The sequence below is a fragment of the Adiantum capillus-veneris genome, chromosome 26, assembly GCF_014529385.1.
Source record: "Adiantum capillus-veneris isolate H3 chromosome 26, ASM1452938v2, whole genome shotgun sequence".
Classification (NCBI taxonomy): domain Eukaryota; kingdom Viridiplantae; phylum Streptophyta; class Polypodiopsida; order Polypodiales; family Pteridaceae; genus Adiantum; species Adiantum capillus-veneris.
In genome coordinates, this window is record NC_140956.1 from 120270371 (window position 1) to 120288131 (window position 17761).

General features: G+C 40.1%; 1 protein-coding gene across 1 annotated transcript; it reads left to right on the plus strand.

Moving 5' to 3' along the window:
• The first annotated feature begins 15501 nt into the window (after positions 1-15501).
• LOC147424084 (uncharacterized) lies at positions 15502-16683 on the plus strand. Its single transcript, XM_086500913.1, has 2 exons — positions 15502-16100; positions 16344-16683. Exons 1-2 carry the CDS (start codon positions 15502-15504, stop codon positions 16681-16683), a joined length of 939 nt encoding a protein of 312 aa, XP_086357039.1.
• The last annotated feature ends 1078 nt before the right edge of the window (positions 16684-17761 follow it).

Here is a 17761-nt window from a genome sequence, read left to right on the forward strand (position 1 = left end):
ATCTAGATGAACATAATGTCACAATTGAGGACACAAATGACACGATAGGCGCACGGAGGCAATATCTTTAGTTTGTCATGCTGAGACCATCCCACTAATACAACACTTTGGAAGGACAACTAAGCCAAAATGAGGAATCTCACTGCTTTCAACTACACCACCCAACCCATATACACACAAACAAAAGAAAACTCACCAAATCATACCAAAATTGTACAAAACTTAAGGAACAACATCCCCTCACTAGGACAACCTATCCCAAAGTCTCTACACTCAAAATCCTCACTCTAGATCCATCTGCAAAAAATGGATATGAAGAAAGAGCATAATTTCAAAATTGCTCGAAATTGAAATCTATGAGTACCTATGTGTAGGTTATGTTTCCACGATTATAATGACTACTTGTATGTAAAAAAGAGACATCATTTGATACACTTACTACCATAAATAGCTCGTACACGAGCTAACACGTGTGCTCCATTTTGAGTGGAACGCTTGGTGCTATTGCATAGCTCTCTCCGAGCCTATCACAATGGTGTAGTCAGATCTCCAATGGGATGAGCGAGCAGTGAGTTGCGTCAGGATGAAGCTCACTCTCTCTCTCACACATAGTCGACGGCAGCTCAAAACTTTAATTACGATAAAGTTCTCTTTACAAAATGACCTAGGTACCTTATATACTAAGGCTACCATAGCTTAAACCAAAAATAGAGTTCAAAGGGTCAAATGACTTTGCATTTACAATCTAGAAGTGCCATTGCACCCCGGATTTTGCAACTAGAATAGCTATTCACTACAAATGATGTTTTTAACCATAATCCACAACATTTCATAACTCTCAAAAAATAAGACTTTGGTACAAAAATTGAGTTAGATTTTTTTCTTTAAAAAAAACAAAAAAATCTCAAAAAATAACTAAATAAAACAAAAAATAAACTCAACAAAAAGAAAAAATCATTTGAATAAAATTCTAAATGCTATGTACACTCTACACATGTCCCTAGGGGCTCATATATGGATTTTGTCGCCGTACTCCTCCTGTAATGCTACTATGAGGACATATACTCTGAATTTAATCAAAAAACTTATCGACTCAAACACAGAAATTCAATGCAGCTCACAAAACATTACCCTATAATATTCATAATATTATATTTTCATTTAGAATGCCTCCCTCCCTTCCTATTGGGAGGGAGGCATTCTAAATGATATTCATAATATTAGATTTTCATTTAGAATGCCTCCCTCCCTTCCTATTGGGACTCCTCCAGGACGACAAGGTATCATCGAGGATATGTGTTGTGCTTGGGCAAGAAAAAATTGCACCAATGCAACCCTTGTAATATAGCCCTATTATCTATATGCAGTCTATGCATGGAAAACATTTATGATGTGCAAGATGTGGGTATAAGAAATTTGCTTATTGGTAGTTACTGATGAGGCTTTTTATTCTAAGCAATGTGATGATCTTTAAAGCTCATGTGCTGTTTGCTTGATTGAAGGTTGTAGAGAGATTTGGACTTCCTCTTTGGTTGCCTTTGGTTATTTTTCTTCCGAGCTTTTCTCGTGCATTCACTTTATCTCCTAATATCTCGCAAGCCTTGTGCAACATGCAGTGGTGGTGAAGTGAGCAACTTGCTCGCTTCTAACTGTACTATAACCGTAGCAAGAATTAAAAGAATTCAAGCGACGGTGCGGTGACAATAGTTTTATTGGATTTCTTTGGGACCCACTTCTTTGTCATGATTGGTTGTTTAATTGATGATGCTTGTTTTGCAACCCATACTTGTCCCTTCTTCCTTTGTGTTTGAAGAGACTTCTTTGGGATCCACCTTGTCTTTCTATGAGTCTGCAACAATCATTGCTTCAACCCTTGTATGCTTGGTTGGGGACATGATTTAGACTTAGGGAGTTGATACTTTAATTGTTTTGGAATCCAAATAAAATCCTGACCTCTTTGTGCTTGAATCAACTGCTTTGAAACCCAAATTTGAGTTGCAAAGTTTGTAGCTTTATGTTTTTCTTATCAGTTCTTTCATACTTTGATTTTTTTCCTTTTGGTGTTGGATCTTGCAGTTTTTCATCAGAGATCTTTATCTTCTTGATCCATGCCTACTTTTGGCCTAGCTAGCTCTTTGGTATCTAGATTTGTCAAACTTTTTGGCTCTGACTTATTGCTCTTTGCTTTTGGCTTTCCTTGGTTGTTGCATAAGCTTCTAGGGATAGTGATGACTTGAGTTCTTGGTAGGGGATGTCATAAGAATCCTTCCTATTGCTACTATCATCAGCAAGGTTGACATTCGACACTTTCCCTCGGTGGTTTGGCTAGTTATGGAAAGTTAATGTTTGTTTGCTCTTTGATTGTGGTTTCTGGGAGGATTTTTCTAGCCAATTGATTATCACATTGTTAGCTCTTTGACATGGTCGTCTTCTTCTTGGCTGAGTCTTTTCTTCCTATACAGGATTCATGTATGAGGATGCTTGTTGCGATTGCATCACCATCGAGGATTTTGGAATACACTTATGATACACTTTATTCTTGTAGTAGTGGCATTGGTTCTTGGGTCTTTGATATGGACAATCATAAAATCATGCATTAGTTAAAGTGTCATTTATGTCCATTGTCACCTGTTGGTCGTATGGATTTTCATTTGTCGATAAGATCTTCTTGAAGATAAGTGTTCTACAGATCATAGAACTTGTCTTCTTCTTTGTCTTTTGATTTGAGACGGTCCTTTGTTTGCTCTTCATCTTGGGAACTTGTTGAGGCATGGTTTTCTTTGTTTTCCTAGATCACACTCACTGCAAAGTAAAGAACAACATCATAGTCATTCACATCACAAAACTTTGTTGTTGGTTCATCTTGAATAGCACACACATCCAGAGTAGTCAAGATGTATTTCCATTCTAGTGGCTCTAATGCTTCTTTAGGAAATGATTTGGGATATAATCCTTATCTTTGATCTCCCTTTCTAGGATACATTCCTCTTGCTTTAAGATTTCTCATTGCAAAGATCCACACATCCATAACTCCTTCGATTGTCCTAACCATGCTAGAAGTTTTGTCCATCTAAAGTAGGTGTTCTTGTCACATCCCTATAGCTATGGTCTTTCAAGTTTATCCTTGCCATGGTTTCCATATGTCTCTCATAGATATGATCATAACCCCAATCTTGAACCATTTTCAATTTTTGCATGAATGGTCTTCCTAGAATGATGTCATAGTTTTTCTTCTTGCCAAAGTCAGCAATAGAAAAGGTATGCTCATATTAAATGCCACAAGAAGTAACAACTACTTTTTCTAGCAGTCCTATGGGATTTTCCATGTGTCCATTTGCAAGCTGCAATTTCAACCTAATAGCCCTCACTGCTGGTTTTCCCCATTTTTTCCATATCTCTTTGGATGCAATGGCCACACTAGCCCCACTATTAAGAATTTCCATGGTTGTAATACCTGGAACACATTTGGAAGCATAGTATTGCCATCCTTGCCTTCACAATCTCTTCCACCTTGTTTAAGGGTACTAGTAGCGTATTGATCTTAGGTTTTCCCAACTCTCTGATCCCATTGTGTACAGTGTGATATTGGATCTTTTATCCCAAACTTCTCTAAACTTTTTCCAATGGTTGCCCACCTGTTTGACCGTATGTGGAGAAGCTCAGCTAGCATAATGGTGCAAGTCCCCGGTGTAAATATGTCTATCAACCCCTTAGAGTCCATTACCTTTCCCGAAGAAATTCTTTGTGATGACACCGCCTTCACATCCAACATCGCTTAATGTTCTCAGAGACTAAGATTGACTCCCTAAAGATCTTACAGATTCTCTGTCTCCCCAATACAATTGCACTTCTAGATTCATTTGAGATCCAATCGCCTTTTTGTCTATTGGTGGAAGAAATACTCCTCTTCCATCACACCAGTATGGTTTACCTATGTGCTTAGCTCACTTGGTTCATTGGCCTCTTTGACTTGTTGTCACAGTTTGTTATCCATGGTATTCAACACTATCCTTGTTTCTAATGCTAGGTCCTTGATCTTTGGTTCATGCTTGTAACTTGCATCTAGCTCTATTCATTCCTGCTTTGGTGGAATTACTAGAGTAAGTGGGACAAGGATCACATCCTCAGGTTTTCCAATTGGTGGTTCTAATAAAGCTTGGGTTGTTTGAATCATTTTCTTGAACATTTTAAGCCTTTTCTTTTCTAGTTCCGCATATGGATATGTCATCCACCTCTATTCTTGGGTTTGTATGTTTTTGAGCTGTGTTTTGTATGCTTTTAAGATGGCATTTAATGGATCATTAACCTTATCGACCAAAATTGATCCTCCTGAACTAGCAATTCTAGGCTCAACTAGAATAGATACTCATTACAAATGATGTTTTTCACCATAATCTGTAGCATTTCATAACTCTAAAAGAATAAGACTTTGGTACAAAAATTGAGTTATGCCGTAGTATTGACCCATGAGTCAACTGACCTTTACTCCCAACTTCTTCAAGTTTTTGTTCATTTTCCCCCACATATATGGTTTGATTCAATAGTTTTGCAAGTGTGGTAGTGCATCTAATAGGAGAAGACAATAGATTGCGCAAGCTCTTTTCATCCATCATGTGTGTGATTGAATTCCACTTGGATGGCACATCCTTAACCTTGAATTTAGTCTCGTATTCCCCTACAAAGGACGATAACATTCTTATGGATGTTGGTTTACTCTCTATCGAGACCTCTGTTCTTATGTCTCTGTACAATGACTGAATATCTCCTGGATAGATTTCATGATCAATATTTATCTCAGGGATTGGCATTGATATCAAAGTGGCACTCCCGTCCTTTTTGTTTTGAATCGTTTCCCATAATGATTGTGGCCATGGTTTGTCTATTTTTGGAATTGTTTATGTTTTCAAAGATATGTCCTTGTTTGTTGTGTTTGCAACAATTCTCGTAGTAAGTGGAATCTCTTTGTCTGTTTCCATAGGTTTTATTTTATTGTCTGGATTTTGAGCACAATTTATGAGTAAGTGATCTTTTCCACATTGCTCACAGAATCCTTGAATTTTGTTTTCTTCACCTGTGTTGGTTTTTCCTTGTCTTCCTGTGTTTTCTTTGCTCATCTCTTGTGTTATTGGCTCAGAAGTCTTTGGAATTTCAGGCTGTAGTATGACTTGAGAAACTTCTACCAATCTCTTGTATACTTAAATTTGCTTGGTTTCATCTTCTGGATGTGGGTAATGACAATAGTCTTTGTTCCAGAGTCTGGTTGTTATTGAGCCTTGCATCATATGCTTGCAATATTGCATCCAAGTGCTTGTTGACTTTCTCCACCAAGATCAAAGCACCTGAGTCTGTCTTTGATTCTTCCACTTTCTTTGCACCTTTCTTTCCTTCTTGTGTATGTTTAAGTCTTTCTTTGGTTTATTTCAGTTCAGTTTTCAAAGCAATTTTCTCCTGCAACCTCTTTGATTTCATTTTATTCCGTTTTGATTTCCAAGATTTTCTTTGAGTTCTGGCTGTGATCCGTTATCAAATTTGGTTTGGTTTGAAAGTTTTAGGTCATCTGCTATCAGTTGATTTTTGCAGCTTCTTGAGATTGAGCTCTAATCACCACTTTGACATGAATTGTTGGATCGGATTTTGATCCTCTCGTGCATGATAATATCCCAATGGCATTAACAGTAGCTTTTTTAAGGTTGTCTGAGTTTTTCGCACCGTTTTGAGTCTCTCCTACACCCGTTGCAAAATCCAAAGATTTTTTCATGTTGATATTTAAATGGGCACCCCCTCGCCCAATGGTCACCTCCACATTTATAGCACATGCCCTCGTGTTTGGTTGCTGCTTAGGTTCCCACTGATTGGATTGCTCTAGGCAGATAATCCCTGCGCTTGTAGTTCTAGTTCACTATGAACATGAGAGTGTTTTCATCCATCGTGAACTGGCTTCTAGATGTTTGAGCCACATAAGAAGGTTTAGAAGTTTCCTCAGCACTAGCCCAATATGGTCTTTCTTCAAGAGCATAAGCTACTCTTTCCGTCTCTCTCATATGACTTTTGATTGTCTCTTCATAGTATACAGTTGGTGGTATCATAGGTTGAGTTACACGTGACTCTGTAAGATGAGCATAACGCACAATAGCTTGATTATCTTGCGATAAAGGTGGTTGTTTTCCCAATATTGTCTGTGGTTTATCCCCACCTAGTATCACGTTGTTATAGCCCACTTGGTATCTTGGAGGTGGTGGAAATTGCTGCACTACAGGTGGCTAACCCTGCTGGATGTAGAAGATGCATTGCTAGGATTGGTCTCTAAGTCTACCATTACCTCGCCACCCATAAGTCTTGCAATTGTCAATCAAGTACAAGGCTTCCTTGGTGACTTTCTCAAATGCGGTGCAAATTTTTAGGTGCAAGTCATTTTTGAGAGTTTTGTTTCTCAAGCCCTCAATAAAGAGGATCGATAAGCAATCATCCTATGGTAACTCTTTTGAAGAATTCCTCAGCAAAATCTTGTAAAAGTTGATCAATATTTAAGAAATCCCCATACTGAGTGATTGGAACCAAGTTAACATAGTTCCGTCTAGTGTTAATCCAAATCCCTCGTACTGTGTATGGAAATCTGCAACTTGTTCTACCCTTAAGACTTGCTTAAAGATGAAAACATGCATGTAAGTATCTCTTGATCCACTATACTTCTTTGGTACACATTTAGCCACTTGGGAAGGTCGCATCCTTTGATTTTTTGCAACCATCCTTATCACTCTAGGTTCTACACCCATAGCATATTTCATTTCATAACAACTAACAGATTCTCTAGAATGGATTCGTTTGGTTGTCCTTCTCTCAGGTCTTATGTCCCCACCTTTTGCTCTAATATCTGGCATTCTTGTACTGAAGATAGTGCCTATGATGGCACTACCTTGATGTGTTGACATAGGAACCCAAGAATCCAGGGATTTCGTTGGTTCAAGTGAAAATAGACGAGGTCGATGAATGAGTCTTCCACATGAGACATCAAGGGACTCACTCTTGCCATTTTTTGTTTGATTCTAAAACGGTTGGTCTGTGCAAGCTAGGGGTCCAGTAGTACTGATGGAGTGGTCCTCCAAAGTACGTATAGCCCTCAAGCTTGTTAAGACTCACTGAAGAGTACTTTCAACCATACTTCTCCAACATAATAATTTGTGTGTCCCTCTCAATTTCAAATGTAAACAAGTATAAGCATTTTTGCTCAGTTAACTCCCTCACATTGGGTTCTTTATATAGGTGCAGGAAATCTGTTTTTGATAGTGATATGGTTTAGTGATCGCTTGATAGTCCACACATGCGGTATGTACCATCTTTATTTTTCACTAAAAGGAGTGGAGAAGAAAATGGAGAGGAGCTAGGCCTCACTATCCCTTTGTCTACCAATTCTTGTACTTGCCTCATGATCTCCTCTCGTTGATCTTGGGAAACTCAATAAGGAGTCTTGTTAGGTGGTGAGATTCTTGGTAGGAGCTCAATTTGATGGTCATCATCTCCTCGTTTTGGAGGTAATTCCATAGGGATATCATCGATGAACACATCTTAGAATCCTTTTAGAAAATTAAGCAAGTCTAACTATTCTTGATTCCTACCATTTACATTTGATGAAACATCAAGACCTTTTAGGGACTCTTTGACAAAAATCATGTACGTAAAGACTGAGCTTTTCATTGATTTGTCAAAAGAAGGAGAATTTACAAGTGGTATAGTATGACCATACTCACTAGCATCTATATACATGCTCTTTTCCCAATAGGTGAAGTAGATTCTTCTTTCAGGGAACTTCATGTTGGTAGACTGCGGTTGAACCATGGTGCCCCTAGGTTAGCATCCTCATGCTGAAGAGGAGAGATGAAAAATTCTTCCTTGTCAATGCAGCTTTTGTCCATGAAGCCTCAACTTCCCAATCAAGGGAGTAATGGAGGCTTGCTGTCCCTTGAAAGTTGTATCCGCAGTTGCAATATCTCCCATCTCAAAAACTTGAATGCCCAAATTGGTGGCCAACTCCATTGATATGAAGTTGTGAGTAGAGCCATGGTAAAACAAGATGAAGGCATCATGCTCCCTTACCTTTCCCCAAGCATAGGAGAGAGGTGACCCTTTGCAATGAGCATCCTCTTTTGGAGCTTCGATAGTGGAAGCTCTAGGAGTCTCATTACAGGCATGTCTCTTGGGTCAAGAACGATAGCCATGTTCTTGATCCCCATACTTAAAACATTTGTGGTCCTTGAGAAAATCTTCAAGATCTTCAGGAGAGAGTTTATTTTTACCTTTGTAAATTCCCTTCTCCTTGGACCAATTGTTGTTGTTGTTGTTGTTGGAACTACCTTGGGAAGAATTTTGGGCATTGGTTTTCCCCCTTGCATCACTTTTTTCTTTGCTTTCCATGGGCTTGATGTTCGTTCTAGCCCTTTGTCGGAAATTGATGCATGAAGCAACCATAGTGGTGGATTACTTTGGTGACAGAACCAGGCCATTGGGAATTTACATACTCAACCATCTCTTGAGATAATCCCATATAAAATTGCTATTTTTTCTCGGAAAAGCCTATTTTTTGAAAGACGGTAGCTTTGAGATGTAGATCCCAAACTTTTCCACATATTTGTGGATAGACTTGTGGTAGAGAAGCTTCAAACTCCACCATTCGGTAAAGCACTTTGTCCTTTGCACCACTTGCAATGAATTTCTTCATGATGGAAACTCGTAGAGTGTGAGCATCTGTCCCACGTGTCAAAGCAAGGGACTTGCCGTAAATTGTGTGCGAGGCACAAATGGCTGCAAGCACACAACCAGATTAATCTAGCAAGATCAAGAGACCAAGAGTGTGTCACTCACCACCATATGCTTGCCTTCGTGGAGGATTCCTTGTCGTGAAGAAGAGGGACCTACCAGTATGAGACGCTCAATCGCCTCGCTGTCCCGTGCCGTCGCAATGCCCGATCACACACACACACTCTCTCTCTCTCTCACGCATACACACACACACACAAGTAGATGAAGAAGAAGATGGAGATGGAGTAAGAGCACTCTTCAATTGCACAAATGAAATAATGAGTGATTTTTAGGTTTAGGTGACTTTTATGTGAGCTCTCCCATTCAGACTTGGGTGCCCATGCTTAGCCAACTAACCCTTGAATGTTCCAGTTAGAGTGCACCTCTCATCTGCGATCACTCTTACCCTTTTGCTATTGGACTGACAAGCCCGGCCCATGACTACTAGATGTCGATGTTGGTGGTTAACATGCCCCCCTTCTTGCTGTAGATTCCAGCCTCAGAATATAACAGTGCAGCATCAGGATCCACGATAGGAGTACCTGTAGCATAAGAAAAACAACATTGTAAAAGCTCAAAGGCAGCATGTGCAGGCGTACAATAAGTGAGATGCATACATGATATTCTAGGAAATGCAAAAAAATCATGAATTGTAACATTGACAACTAGAACAAGTGTAGTACCTGAATGAAATGCAATTGAGTTAAGGTCTATTAGGTTGACTCAAAGAGGAGTACACAAGAGCTAGGGATAAAGTAAGTACTAGATTGACCAACGTTCATTAAAAAATGTCAACTAAAGAGTAGTTAACCCTAAGAATGCTCGTCGGGGTCTAAAGACTATTGATCTTGTCACTTATACCACTTAAGTGTGATCAACCTAAAATACAAGGAAGTTTGTGCTATTTGCTTTCTCGTTTTTTTCCTCTCCTTTTTTTTTGTTGTTGTTGTTATAGTTGCTACAAGTAGCTAGGGGATTCGAGGTCTCAAATACTAGCAACTGGGAGATTGGAGGTCTCAAATACCAGCTTAACACATGGAATTCCACAACACAAGTCACACTTAGGTGGAATAAGTTAGAGAGAACTATATCTTCATAGCCTAAAACATTACTAAAGTTACTATAATTAATAGACTATTTAGGAATTAAATTCAGCAATTAAGTGCCCTAGTTTAGCCTAAGGTCATGATACTAACTTAAAGCCAACTAATAGACCAAACTCAAAGAGAAGAACAAGGTTCTAGAAGTTTGAAAAAATTATAGCATTTGAATTGGCAAAGTCACAACCTCATAAATTTTATGCATTGTTAGAAACTCAAATGACAAGATGCAAACATGTAACTATGGAAAGCATATATAAATGGAAGTGATACACCTGATATGATGGAGAACATCCGTTGTAACATGTAAACATCCATTGTCGTTGTCCTTTGAAATAATCCTTATGTAGTCACAAGCTACACAATAGTCACCACCAAACACCCACCTTCCAGAGGCACATCAGTGGGAAAAAAGAACTTTGTTAATCACTAAACTCTAAAATAAAAATACTCCTATCGTACTAATCCTACCTACCTCTATCACTCGAATGATGAGGATCAAACTCCATCCTCATCATCAAGGTAGGTGTAATCCTCTTCGGTAAGGCCGCGTGTCTCGTCTATGCAATCACCATTATCATCCTCGTCCTCTTTCGTGCAACATAGTATTAGGAATGTCACAAGGCATGCATTCTCAGCCTGGGAAAAAGGGTAAACTTAGGCAATTGGGCGAACTTCCTGGATAGAATAGGGATCTGTCATAGTCAAGAGGCGGACCAGCCATTCTAACTCCTCAAAATTTCTCTCACAAGCGAGTGTTTCAACCGAATCCCATTCAGAGGAAATATGAGGATAACATAAATGCATTACTTGGGAAAGGTAAAAAGAATATTTGTAAGAATCAACTATATGGGTGAACACAAATAGAGGATGGTTAGGTGTTTGATGACATAGGTTTTTGTTTTAGTGTCCCTGATGTGACATGTTTAGGTCTGAGTCAATGATTTTGACTAGGTGCACACTCGTTTGCTAATTGCTCTTGCTCTTTACTATTTTTTACTTTTAAACTAGGGTTGTTAGTTACTATGGGTGGATGCATGAATAGGTGGTACACTATCTACCCATTTTTGGGGGTGGTAGCAAGGGGGTGGGCTAGTTGGTAGCTAGGTGAGTAAACATTGAGAATCTTTTATACGGTTTTATTTGAGAATTGTTCATCAAAAAGCTTGAGCAACGAGCTGGATTTAAAAACTTTAAAAATTATCTTTTTAGTTTCAACTGTGTGTGTGAAAGTAGTGCGGGGGGCCACCTTACTCCACAATCATGACGCCTCCTGCTCTTCAGCGGTTGCAGAGGGGGGGAAACTCAGGTGGCCAAGCAGCTCCTGCAGCTAAAGCAAAATCAGCCACAAGTACTGGGAGGCAGAAGAGGGCCCGTCATTCATCTCCCTGGCCTGATCCACCCTTGGACTCCCCTGCAGGAAAGAGGAAGAAGAAGGTCTTGACTCCTTCACCAAAGCCCTGCACTCCTATAGCAAAGAAACATTCAAAAATGGAAGATGTTGTAACCCCCAACACTGAGGTACTACTGCAACTTTCTTTTGCTGGCTGCCTCTGCACAATTTATTGTTGTAACTTGTTTCCAAGGTCCATGTAAGCTCTCTTAAGCTTGCTTTGAAGCAAACCTAAGTTAGAGGCTAGATGTTTGTAGATGCATTCAAGCTCCATAAGCTAATGTGCATGCATTCAAGCTTGCATTGAAAACCCATGTAGAGGCATGCATGCATGCATTCAAGCTTGCATTGAAAACCTGTGTACAAGCATGCATGCATTCAAGTAGATATATTTGTGCACATTGCATTTTTTACTGAACTTCAATTGGCTGGCTGCACATGCATTCATGTCTTGTGCATAGTTGGGACTGTACTCGTATGGATTGCAATTCATAGTGCTATGAAGAAGCATGAATCAGTGAAACTCTATCAGTGTGGTAGCTACCACCTGCAACACTCATTTAATATAGGTAAACTGCATCAGATATCATCAAGATTGTAGCATTCAGCATTCTGCAAAAAACATAAAAGGTTGGTAGCATTATGTTAGCCAGCTACCAATCAAAAAGTTCATTTAGCAAAGAAATACCAAGGTGGTAGTTACATGGTAGCTATATGTCTGGGACACAGGTAGTTGTACCACCTATTCATGCACATGCCCAGCTGCTTCTGCTCCTCTTCAATGCAACAATTGATGTTTAATGTGAAAACTTCTGTAAAATTGTGATATTATAAATGCTCACCATGCATAAGTTATCTAAGTTTTTAGTAAATCTATGGCCGTGTATGTTTCAAGCTTAAGTGTTGAACCACACTCCAATCATACTTCCATACCCATATGCGTTTGTCGTATGGAAACAAATATGGTCTTATGTTTTGCCCTGTATTTTACAGGGAAAAGGCCGTTGGTGCACTCCATATGTGCCATTTGAAAGGAAGACAGTTTTTTGCATGACAAAGCGTCAAGCACATGAAGTATACGACCTCCCCAACTTTGGAGTGGATGCTCGACTGCTGACTGAGGTAGATTTCACCAACAAAGATTGGTTGAAATGCTTTAAGGAGGTGCCGAAGAGGGGCAGCAAAGTAAAATGTAGAGATGTGAAGCCAGAGCTCTGGAATAGGTTTTATGTATTGTTCACATCCGTGTATCAAGAACCTCCTAGAAATTATGGTATGGAGGTGACTAAAGGATTTTCTAGAGGCTTTCTATATGAGCAGTTGAAGGGACATGTTGACTGGGCCTTGTTTTCAGAAAGTATTGTCACAAATATGGATCCATGTAAATTACATGCAAAGAAGCAGCGATGGGCAGCTTTCCATTCCTCCTCTGCTCCTAACAATTTGCGGCAAATGACGAGGACTCCAGATCATTTGGAGGCACCCCAGGAAACTCTGATGGATATAGTGGATGATGTGCAAAAAAAGAATTTATTTGGTCCATCGTCTCTTACAGAGTTAGATACTGTTTACAACATGGTTGTAAGCAAGAATTCTTTTGCATTGTCACAGTATACTGAAGCTTTTAAGAAGCTAGAATTGCTTCAGGCTGATGTGCACCAAAATGAAGGTGCCAACCCCCTAGTGGAAAATCTCAGAGGCTAGTTGAAAGATGTAGAGGCTGCATTACTAAAGGCAGAAGGTAGTGATGATGTTGTGGATGCAATGAAGGTGGAGCAGCTTAAAAATATTGTCAGCAGGTTATCGCTAACACTCCAAACATTGCAAGTGGTAGTTGAGGAGAAGGCACCACTTGATGCTGTGGATAGTGCTCTAAATGAGAGAGATTTTACACAGGAAGTGGAGGAGTGCGCACAGGCACGGATGGATTTTGTGAAGACCATGCAGGCCAAAAGAAGTACAGTTTTGTTGTCTGCACCTCCGCCAAAAGTTCCACCTGTGGATATGGGCACCTTGCCTTTGGACAAAGTTTGCAGTGCTTGTGGGTTGACGATGTACGAAGATGATTCACTTGGCATGTTTTTGCTGCCTTGAAATCATGCCTTTCACATGTACTATTTTGACCATCTTGTTTCAAGCAAAGAAACATGCATGGAGATGGGATGCATGCAACCGATTTTGCACACCATGTGGTCTTTGGTGATCCTCGACAGTACGAATGCCAATTTCCAAGGAGTACAATCAGACACCAAACCCGCATCAGTGTCCTTAAGCATGGACCATGGTATACACCCTGCTGCATTTTGCTTAAATTTATCTGTTTTTTTGTGTTTCTGTTATCAAGGGAACCCTGCTAATTGTAGCTATTAATACAAGACTGGTAACTACTAGTACAAAACTGGTAGCTACCACTCTCATAGTGGAAGCTATCATGCTAATCTTGGTACATCTAGCTACCAGTATGGCTGTGGATACCATTCTTCCATGAGCCACTATTCTCCCATGGAAGTCTTGTTGGTGGCAAGGTAGCTACCATTCTTCCATTAGCTACTGTTTTACCATGGAACTCTTACTGGTGAGACAAGGAAGTTCTCATTGTCAACCCTGGTAGCTACCAATATAATAGTGGTAGCTACCATTCTTCCATGAGCTACCATTATGCCAAGGAAGTCCTGCAATTGACAAGGTGGCTACCAGGATTGCATTGGTAGCTGCCATTCTGCCATGAGCTGCCATTCTGCCAAGGAAGTCTTGCAAGTGACAAGGTGGATACCAGGATTGCATTGGTAGTTGCCATTCTTCCATAAGCTTCCATTCTGCCAAGGAAGTACTGCAAGTGACAAGGTAGCTACTAGGATAACATTGGTAGCTACCATGATAGCCTCGGGAGATCCCATGATGGCAGGGGGCAAGGTAGCTACTAGGATAGCATTTGGTAGTACTGGTAGCTTATTAGTGCTTGCTTGGTAGCTTCTATTGTCATGCTGACCCTGCATGTTACTTGAAAACTTGTTCTTAACATGTGAAGAACAGAATTCAAGGTGTTGGTACATGCTCAGAAGGAATATGTTTTAGATAAAGGTTGTTGCCAGGATTTTATTCTGTTAACCACCACTATTAGATTGCTTACTATTAGGATAGCATTGGTGGCCCCTATGTCATCTTGGTAGCTCTCAGTCAGCCAGCTACCAGGATGGCATTGGTAGCTTCCAGGATACTGCTGGTAGCTATCAATGCTTGCCTGGTAGCTTCCACTATCATGCCTGGTAGCTTCCATTGTCATGTTGTAGCTACATGTAACTTGAAACATCAAATTCTTAATTCCTTAATAATTTTCATGACTGCAGAGGCTGAGCCAGAGACTACAGTTGAGAAGGAAGGTGTGTTAGAGAAGTATAGTCCTGAGAATGGAGATCAAGCAAAAAATGCTCCTTCATCAATTAAGGACAATGAAGTGTCAGCCAGAGACACCAGTCCCTCCAATGGAGATCAAGTAGAAAATGCTCCTTCATCAATGAAGGACAATGAAGTGTCAGCGAGAGACACCAGTCCCTCCATCCTGTAGACCATACAAATGATGCAAAGGGAAAGAAAGAGAAAGATAACATGTGTTATTTTTGGTTTTGTTTTTTCCTAAAGGTAGATAATATTGTTTAAGGTTCATTCTTGTTGATTGTTTCTTCTCTCTTGCAGATGGAGCTGCCAAAAAGCCTACAAAGGATGCAGAAGGGCAAACAAAGACATCAAAGGACCAATTAGCCATAGAGACTGGAGAAAATAGTAACATGGAATTTGAAAGAAAAGGTGCTACAACAACAAGAGTCAGAAAAAGACTCCAAACATAGTCTCAATATTTTTTCTTTGTAGCCTATCTCCATTTTTGGCTCTTTTCCTAAAGCCTGTCGCCGTTTTTGGCTTTGTAACAATTCTCCATTTCCTATGAATTAAGAAAGCCAAATTCATTTTTTTTTTGTCTTGTCCATCATTGTTGTTTATCTCATTATTGTTTTTATGTTCAGATTCTACCACTAGTAACATTGACAATATTGATCACGTAATAAGTATGATAGCACAGTCTACTATGGAAGACCCTCCTGATGTAGATGGTTCATTAGAGTTGAGGGCCAAGTCCTATGTGCTAGTAGCATTGATGACCAAGAGGATAAAAACATGGAGTTTTTTGTCCTCAATACAGGTGAGGACACGAAGATTATCATGAAAAAGTCTGAACCAGGAAGGGAAAATCGTGATGCATCTGTGAATGCAGGTGGTGATGCAAGTCGTGCAGCTGGTGCAGTTGGTGCAGGTGATGACACGGAAATTACAATTGATAAGTTTGAACCACCTCGGGAAGATGGTGATGCATCTGTGGATGCAGGTGGTACAGTTGGTGCAGGCAGTGCAGGTGAAGACACAGACATTATCATTGAGAATTCTGAATCACCTTGGGAAGATGGTGATGCATCTGTGGATGCAGGTGGTGAAGCAAGTTGTGCAGCTATGGCAGTTGGTGAAGGTGAGGACATGGAGATTACCAATGAAAAGTTTGAACCACCTCAGGAAGATGGTGATGCATCTGTGGATGCAGGTTGTGCAGCTGGTTCAGGTGGTACAGAATATGTAAGGCATAATGATGGGAGGGTGTCTCGACAAAGGGAGGATGGAGGAGGTGTAGGTGGTGTTGCAGATTATGTTAGGAACGATGATGGGACGATGTCTTGTCCATGGGAGGATCCTAGGAACATATTGTTTGAGAGTAGGCCATCTCCAATCCTTGATATTAATGGTGTCCTGCTGACTTCATTAGACAAGAGGCACCGTTCACGAAAACCTGCCTACTGGAATGATCTAGAAATTGTAGACATAGGAGGGGTGTCTACTGGGTATAAAAGGGATGCACCTGCATTATTGGACTGGTGCCTTGTGCACTTTGATGTATTTGTGTGGACCTGATGCATGAAGACTAAAGCAGAAAACCTGTTGAGTGCCTGCTTTCCTGATCAGTTTTCCCAATTCAAGGAAATTCTTGCATAGCAGGATTGTGTAAGAGATGCTAGAATCAAGATAACTGGTGGAAAGCCTATATTTTACAAGAAGCTAAGTGACTTCTGGGAGAAAAGAGATCAGTACACTACTACGTCCACAATTCTAGTGGATGACACACAGTACAAGCAAATGTGGAATCCTCCAGGCACTTTCTGCATTGTGAAGAATATGGAAAATCAGACTCCCACTGAGATTCAAGGATATCTTACAACAACTATAAGATCTTGGCTCACGGCTTGGCTTTGTGCGGAAGATTGCCTCAAGTATGCCGAGGATTGTGCAGTGCCAAGACCGATCGATAACCTGAGTGTTAGGATCTCAAAGCAGTGGTGTCTAGAGTATTACGGCTAGATATATTATCCTGACATGTAACCATGATAAGCGATGTAAACAATCAACCATTTACTGACTTATGAAGTATTTTGCTCACTTGTAATGATGACACAATGTAGTAATGGAGCTTCCAATGCTCAATGTATTAAAGAAGCTTTTTGTTAACTTGTACACTTGTTTACGTTTTCACATTGTTCATCATTGCACCTTCATAGTTTCACAATTGCAAGTACTATTTTATCATGGAGCTCCTGTTGGTGACAAGGAAGTTTTCACTATCAACCCTGGTATCTACCAGTATAATAGTGGTAGCTACCATTCTGCCATGAGCTGCCATTCTGCCAAGGAAGTCCTTTAATTGACAAGGTGGCTACCAGGATTGCATTGGTAGCTGCCATTCTTCCATGAGCTTCCATTCTGCCAAGGAAGTCTTGCAAGTGACAAGGTGACCATGATTGCATTGGTAGCTGCCATTCTGCCATGAGCTGCCATTCTGCCAAGGAGGTCCTGCAAGTGACAAGGTAGCTACAAGGATAACATTGGTAGCTACCATGATAGCATCTGTAGCTACCATGCTGGCAGGGGGCAAGGTAGCTACTAGGATAGCATTTGGTAGTACCGGTAGCTTATTAGTGCTTGCCTGGTAGCTTCTATTGTCATGCTGACCCTGCATGTAACTTGAAAACTTGTTCTTAATTTCTTATTGTGAAGAACAAAATTCAAGGTGTTGGATAGATATATTATCTTGACATGTAACCATGATAAGTGATGTAAACAGTCAACCATTTACTGACTTATGGAGTATTTTGCTCACTTGTAATGATGGCACAATGTAGTAAAGCATCTTCCAATGCTCAATGTAGTAAAGCAACTTTTTGTTAACTTGTACACTTGTTTACATTTTCGCATTGTTCATCACTACACCTCCATAGTTGCACAATTACAAGTACTTAACACAGCTTCCGATACCAGGAAATGTTAAGGGCATCTAGCAGTCTGCATAATAGCTACCCTTGTAGCTACTTACCTACACTTGTTTAATTTTTCTATGTCTGTTCATGCTATCTTCCTCAGGATATCACATAGGCATTTTAGA